This window comes from Arachis duranensis, chromosome 1 (assembly GCF_000817695.3).
Source record: "Arachis duranensis cultivar V14167 chromosome 1, aradu.V14167.gnm2.J7QH, whole genome shotgun sequence".
Lineage (NCBI taxonomy): Eukaryota > Viridiplantae > Streptophyta > Magnoliopsida > Fabales > Fabaceae > Arachis > Arachis duranensis.
The window spans coordinates 5,907,670-5,915,208 of NC_029772.3; the positions used below are offsets into that span (position 1 = coordinate 5,907,670).

Consider the following 7,539-nt stretch of genomic DNA (forward strand, 5'->3'; position numbering starts at 1 on the left):
AATGGGTTGCTGTATCCACAAGGCGGGATTCGAACCCCCAACACTTGCTTAAGCGGACTAGTAAGCTAACCACTAGACCAACCCAACTTAATTTTAGGGTAAATTTAAAATACTTTCTTTCTAATTTTTTGTAAGTAATATCTTACATTTTTTTTTTCTTTTCTTTCTTAAGGCCCAAGTATGTCTTAAAACTTTTTGATCCAAGTCTTTATTATTATTTTTATTGGATCCAAGTCCTATTACTTTATACTCATATTTATTTCAACTTTTCAAGCCTTTGAAAAAATTATGCCAATTTTATTGAAATCTTTTAAAATTATAGTTTCAAAACCTTAAAATCACATCATCATATTTTTTTATTGACAAAAATCGAATTGAAACCAAACAAAAACATCACAATATTCATTAGTTAATAGGTAATTTCTCTCATATTATTTCCAAGGAAAAAAAGATACACAATTGCTTTTTTAACTTAAAAATAATCATTATAGGTCTTAAATTATTTCCAATTTTATTGTGATTATTACAAATTTACCAGGAGGAAGTAGAACTGTAGAAGTACTATTACTTTATCGTTGACTACTTGATATGGCAATGGAAAATTGTATGGTAGGTTGGTTAATGAAAATTCACCAAAGTCAAAGACAGCATTGAATGCATTTTTCAACTTCTTCTTAGGACTCAACAAACACACAACACTTGCATTGCCATTCTACTACTTCTCTTTTTTGCTGCTACTATTCATTCCTTCCATTCATTCATTCTCTCTCTCTCAAAATATTATATATAAACTTTCATTCTCTGACTATCATCACTTCCTCAGTTACTGATCTCATAGCTTCTCTCTCTAAGCCATGAACCCATCTCACCAAGTTATGGAACAAGGAACATCACAGCAGGTACCCCACTTTTTTTTATTATTGTTGTTACTGGTTTTGATAAAGTTTAGTGCTCATAATGTAGAGTCTCTTGTCAACTTATATTATATTTATATATATGCATAGTTATTGTTATCATGTTATGTGAATGTTTTGCAGTGTAATGTGCTTCCTTTCTGAGAGTTTCTGAACTTCCCATGAGCAAAGTTTGAAACTTTGAGCTTAATGGATAATGGGGTGTCTATATGGGAGTATTAATGAGTGATTACTAATGAGGGTATTGAGTATATTCATTGTTGCAACTTTTCATATATTGATTGCTGTTGTGGGGTTTAAACAAGGGAGTTTTTTGAGTTCTGAATTGGGATTCTATAGGGGGTTAGTTTCCTTTTGAATTTATCTAAGACATTGTGTATTATGAGATGGTTAATGTATTCACCTTGCTGATTCCAAATGTTTCATTTGACCTCCTCAAAAGTCATATGTTTCACTTTAGGAATTTTGTTCATTAACATTCCAATGAAAGTTATGTGCAAATTTTTGTGACATAGCATTTGGGGCTAATTTGAATTGTGCATATTGTTGTGTTTGGTTGGCTGCATCAGAATCTAAAGAGGGGGTGTTGTGCAACCGTGCTTACTCTGGCTTACCAGAGTCTTGGAGTAGTTTATGGTGACCTCAGTACCTCACCTCTATATGTTTATAAGACTACATTCTCAGGGAAATTGAGTCTCAAAGAGGATGATGAGGAGATTTTCGGCGTTCTCTCGTTTATCTTCTGGACATTTACCATTATCGCGCTCTTCAAATATGTCTTCATTGTGATGTCTGCTGATGACAATGGGGAAGGTAGAAACCTTGCAACACAATTCTAGCGAAGCCAAGTTCTTGTGCAGGCAAAAATCACTCTTCTAGCTTCTGTATATTTGTCTGTGTTTGGAATTTCAAGTGTGATTTGTGAAGTCTCACTTTATGGTTTGCCTTGTGTCTCAAGTATTTGAAATTTCCAAACAGAGTCATACATGTTTCATGGAATGATTGCTTTTACTTCTTGAGGCTGAAATTGTGAGCAAGAATTGTTCATTATGTGTAGGAGGTACCTTTGCATTGTACTCACTTCTCTGCCGAAATGCGAGGCTAAGTATTTTGCCTAATCAACAACCAACAGATGAGAAGTTGTCCACTTATGCCACACAAGATTCTGCAGACACATGGCAGTCTTCACTTTTGAAGCTGTTCTTCGAAAAGCATCCGAGGTTCCAGAGAGGGCTGCTGATCTTTGTTCTTCTTGGAACATGTATGGCAATTGGTGATGGTGTCATAACTCCGGCGATTTCAGGTAGTTGATCTGAAATATGCTATCACATACTTGAATTCATGAAGTAAATTTTATCACACTTCAACATTGAATTCAATTCTATAAACATCCTTTCAGTTCTTTCAGCAGTGTCAGGTGTTAAAGTTAAAATCAGCCACCTCCATGATAGTAAGTTCATCAAGCTTCTTTCATTTCAAATCCACCACTACATTATCCCTTCACAATCTATTAAACTAGACATGTTTTATGTCTTGTCTTGCAGATTATGTTGTTGTGATCTCATGCATCATTTTAGTGGGACTTTTCTCCATTCAGCATCACGGCACGCATAGAGTTGCTTTCTTGTTCGCACCAGTTGTTGCAGCATGGCTTTTATGTATCAGTGGCATTGGTATATACAATATATACCACTGGAACCCAAAAATATATCTTGCACTTTCTCCTTTCTACATGTTAAGGTTCATTCGAGCAACCGGCGTTGAAGGATGGTTGTCCTTAGGCGGCGTGGTGCTATCAATCACAGGTACCTATAGCACATTTATGTTTGGTGTCTTAGGACAGAAAACATAGAAATAGGCGTGTCTTATTTTTTCCTTTTCTGGTATCTGTCTCTCTTTCTAAAGACAATTCCTTAGGTCTTAAGTTATTTACTCAGTGACAATTCGAGTTATGGAAGTGATATTCCTCCTTGAAACTCTCTCAGGTGTTGAGACCATGTTCGCCGACTTGGGTCATTTTTCAGCTTTATCAATAAAGGTAAAATTGAAAGTAGAGATTCTAACTAACTTGATGTAGTAACACCAAAAGGAATTCTTCTAAAACGGTGTGAGTTTAATCTTCAGATAGCTTTCACATGTCTAGTATATCCCTGCCTCATTCTGGCATATATGGGTGAGGCTGCATTCCTTTCTAAGCATCATGATGACATTCAGAGAAGTTTCTACAAAGCCATACCAGGCAAGTATTCATTTTCAGTTTACCCCAAATTTTCAATTTATTTTGTATAAATTACATTGACCTCTCTTAACAATGGGGAGCCTTGGAGTAATGGTTCAGTGTAATTATCAGGTTAGGCTGTTTGGCATGACAAATCAAGGGGTGCCACGTGTAATAATATCACTTAACTTCAGGAGAGGTCAATGTAATTTACCCCTTTTTTTTTTAATCTTATGTAATAATATCCCTTACTTTATTTCCTTGCAGAAGGTGTGTTTTGGCCAGTGTTCATAGTGGCAACTATGGCAGCAATTGTAGGAAGCCAAGCAGTAATTTCTGCTACCTTTTCCATTATAAGCCAGTGTTGTGCATTGAATTGTTTTCCTTGGGTGAAGATTGTTCATACTTCAAGCAGAATATATGGGCAGATATACATCCCAGAAATCAATTGGATATTGATGTGCCTTTGTTTATCTGTTACAATTGGCCTAAGAGATACCAATAGGATGGGACATGCATATGGTACACTTCTTTTTCCACATTGATTATGATAATGAATTTAATTTCGATGCACTTATGCCTGACTCTCAAAGAGTCAGGCATTAGAGTCGAAGATATTTGCTTATGTGACAATACATGATTGGATCACAGCATTGAAATATTTTACACTGTCAATGTATCAAAATTAAACGGCAGAAAAAAATTAAACTATAAATGTATTTATGATTTTGGGGTGTACATAGCATTTTTGATGAGCTAAACTTCGATGATTTTCAGTATTGGTAACTAAAAATGTAACTGTATTGGTTGATCTGTAGGGCTGGCAGTTACGACGGTTATGTTTGTAACAACATGCTTGATGACACTAGTAATAGTGATTGTTTGGAAGCAAGGAATAATAAAAGCCATTGCATGTTTGGTAGTGTTTGGATCAATTGAACTACTTTACATCTCAGCTTGCATCTGCAAGGTTCATGAAGGAGGTTGGATTCCACTTGTTCTGTCTTTCACTTTCATGTGTATAATGTACACATGGAACTATGGAACAATGAAGAAACACCAATTTGATGTGGAAAACAAGGTTTCACTCAACAGGATACTGTCTATGGGGCCATCCCTCGGCATGGTTCGCGTGCCGGGAATAGGACTAATGTACACAAATCTTGCTTCTGGTTTCCCTGCCATGTTTGGCCATTTTGTCACAAACTTGCCTGCATTCCATCAGGTGCTAGTTTTTGTCTGTGTAAAATCTGTTCCGGTCCCTTATGTCGGCGAGGATGAACGGTTGATTGTTAGTAGGGTTGGTCCTAAGGAGTTCGCCATGTTTCGTTGCATTGTGAGGTATGGTTACAAGGACATACAACAGGAGAATTACAATTTTGAGAACAGATTGGTATCAACTATAGTACAATTTGTAGAAACTGAAGAAGAAGAGAACAATAATACAGAATCAACATATGAAATTTCCACAAATGTAGAACAAGAGTTCCAATCTTCAAGTATTTTGCAAGTTATGCATAATGGTGATGAAGAGAATCCCTTGAAGAATGAGTCTATGCAGATTTTGAATGCTAAAGAATCTGGTGTTACATATATGCTTGGACATTCCTATGCAAAGGCAAAGAAATCATCTTCCATAGTAAAGAAAATTGCAATAGATGTTGTTTTTGCCTTTCTGAGCAAGAATTGTAGAGAGCCTGATGTTGTTTTGAATATAGCACATTCTTCATTGCTTGAGGTTGGTATGGTTTACTATGTCTGAAATTCTCAACACAGATAATGAAGATTAGTCAGACCTGTAAAAATCATAGACACAGTTATAGTGAACTCTTAGTGATCAAGATTCAAGATCAATGGCCTATAATAGAATTTTCATCATTCATCTATGTGTCCATGCTATCATTTACAAATTTTCTTGTAGTTACATATATGGTGCATTATATTCCTAACATGACTAATTTCTGGTTGTAGTATTTAACGAATTCAATTACAAAACCAATTATTTTTCAATAAATATCAGTTTCTTTTTTTTTTTAATTATTTTTGTATCCTAAATTTTAACTTTAAACTCTAAATCCTCCAAGATACGAAGGTTAAGAAAAATATTTTTAAAAAATTAGTTAATATTGACCGTTAGAAACAAGAGACTAAACTAGAAAAATGATTTGTATATTATTGAGTATATTCAAGTTATCTAGAATTATATAATATAGAAGAGTATTTATAGGTACTAAAAGAATTGTAATAATAAAGACGTAATATTCTATAATAAATATTTAGATATACTAAATAATTCTAATTGATCCTAATTATATTTTAACATTGACTAAATAAAAATTAGTTATTATATATTTATTCATTTTTAACTAGACAAGTTTGGTTTGATGAAATGCTATTAAAGATGCTATTTCAACAATAATATTTATTTGTATAACTATTTGGGTACACTAATACAAAAGAACAAGCATTGTATGAGATTATTAGAATTAGGTGAAAACTCAGGTGCAGTTGACTTCATTTGAAGTTGATAATTGAGAGTCTGTTGACGGATCTAACTAAATTTTCATCTAAAAACTTTCAACTATCAACTTCGATTCTAATTAACTATGTCAAGCATAAATCTCTCCCATTATTATTCCAATTACAGGAACACGAAGAAGAGTCTATGCTTGACATGGTAAATTGGAATCTACAAAAGCGTAACCGACTTCAATTCAAAGTACTATCACTTTCTCTAATGCGAAAACATGGACAGAGGCATTGAAACAGGTAAGCGCCAAAGCCATAAACACGGCGAGATCTGTCTCTTCTTCTTGTATCTGTTTGAGGTAGTAGTGGCAGCACCGGAACGCCATAAACAGGTTCCGAAGCTGCCATGGCTACTTCTTCTTCTATTTGCGTTTCACTTGCGTAATAAGCCTCTTCTTCTTGTTCTTGTGGTTGTGCGAAGAATGTGCCATAGTTGTTGTTGCGCTCAGCTTCAAGCCACAAAGACGATGACGATTCAGGTAAAGGTGGAGCTGATGGCTGAGTGGAGCTGGAGCAATAGCAGCAATGCCGACACTCGCCGATAAGTGGTGGTGGTGGCGGCGGCCGTTGAGGAGGAGGGTAATAATAATGATGCTCAATTTGATGCCTCCTGTTCTTATTCTTTCTCTTTTTGGACCAAAGCTTGTTGAGTTTCTTGGCAGCTTTTATCATCACGCCTTTCATCAAATTAACAGAGAGACATTAACATTCTGAATAAAACACTTTGAAATAATGAAAAATGTAATAACAAGATATATTAAATAATAGAAACGGTAGGACGGCTGGACCTTCTTTCTTTCTTTCGTTCTTTTTGCCTTTTTTTTCAAATATTTGACCGTTGTTCATCCACCACATGTTAAGAGCCACGTTTACAAATAATTAACAAAGCTGATTTACATATACAGTCAGATTTATCTAACATGGACCCTAAAAACATAAATTAAAATCATCAATTTCAAAATATTTTATAGAAAAAAATATAAAATTTAGTTTTTAGTAAACTTGTTGTATATTTATTAAGATAAAATTTTACTAGTAATAATTTTAATATATAGTTTTAAGACACATAATAACTAAACTCGTATAATAAGTATTAGAACAAATATTCAAATTAATACTTAAAGAATTTTGTATCAAATGGGAACTCTTTTTATTAACTTAAATTTTGTTAAAAAATAATTTTATGACACAAATATTTTGATTTTAATAAATTTATATTTTCTATAAATCTTTAAAAAAAATTTCTATCAGGTAAGTTTTACTATTATTTTAAAAGGGGATTAATTTATCTTATAGTACTATATTTTGAGACTTAATTATTTTATAATAAAATTTGTTAAAGACTTATATGTCTATCAAAAATAATTATCAAAAACTTTTTAAGAGAATAAAATTTTATTAAAAAAAATTCGATTTAAAATTTCTTCTAATTTAGGTGTTTACCCTAAATATCACATGCAACAAATACTAAATATAAACCTTGTAAATATTTTTTTTTTATTTGAAAAATTTAAGAACAATAAAATTAAAACTGCAGAAACTGTTGACTTCTTAAAAGATTGAGGACATTAGTCCTTTTTTTTTCTTTACTAAATTGTAAAAAAAAAGAAACTTAGTATTTAAGAAGATATACATTCATTGTTAATAATTTTAATGAGTTAAAGATGAAAATAACATTCAATAATATTTGAAAAGTTTAAGACAAAAAATTTAGCTATATAGAAAAGAATAGTATTAGCTTTCAGGTTTATTGTCCCAAAATATAACATTAGTCAAATAAATATGAAATGTAATTTTTTTTTTTTTACAGTATTCTCCAACTTGGCAGGTTAAAGACTAATCTATCGTGGATCGAATCTTCATTTAAGGATTTGTCGT

The 7,539-nt window shown here is 32.9% G+C and overlaps 2 protein-coding genes across 2 annotated transcripts; one reads left to right on the forward strand and one right to left on the reverse strand.

Moving 5' to 3' along the window:
* The first annotated feature begins 833 nt into the window (after window positions 1–833).
* On the forward strand, window positions 834–4,894 carry LOC107470241 (potassium transporter 1). The gene is made up of 10 exons (XM_052257327.1): window positions 834–899; window positions 1,484–1,727; window positions 1,972–2,217; window positions 2,314–2,364; window positions 2,459–2,719; window positions 2,900–2,952; window positions 3,039–3,153; window positions 3,400–3,654; window positions 3,951–4,606; window positions 4,667–4,894. The coding sequence occupies exons 1-10, from the start codon at window positions 855–857 to the stop codon at window positions 4,892–4,894; spliced, it is 2,154 nt and encodes a 717-aa protein (XP_052113287.1). The 5' UTR covers window positions 834–854.
* A 681-nt stretch (window positions 4,895–5,575) lies between these two features.
* On the reverse strand, window positions 5,576–6,375 carry LOC107473104 (uncharacterized). Its single transcript, XM_016092645.3, has one exon. It carries the CDS (start codon window positions 6,343–6,345, stop codon window positions 5,842–5,844), a length of 504 nt encoding a protein of 167 aa, XP_015948131.1. The 5' UTR covers window positions 6,346–6,375; the 3' UTR covers window positions 5,576–5,841.
* Between the last annotated feature and the right edge of the window lie 1,164 nt (window positions 6,376–7,539).

Bases quoted from the DNA above. Each gene is read 5' to 3' on its own strand.
- LOC107470241 (XM_052257327.1), top strand. From the start codon at position 855: ATGAACCCATCTCACCAAGTTATGGAACAAGGAACATCACAGCAG. The intron at 3,154-3,399 runs GCAAGTATTCAT...ATTTCCTTGCAG, and splicing joins TTTCTACAAAGCCATACCAG to AAGGTGTGTTTTGGCCAGTG. The intron at 4,607-4,666 runs GTAGAACAAGAG...GGTGATGAAGAG, and splicing joins CATATGAAATTTCCACAAAT to AATCCCTTGAAGAATGAGTC.
- LOC107473104 (XM_016092645.3), bottom strand. From the start codon at position 6,345: ATGAAAGGCGTGATGATAAAAGCTGCCAAGAAACTCAACAAGCTTTGG.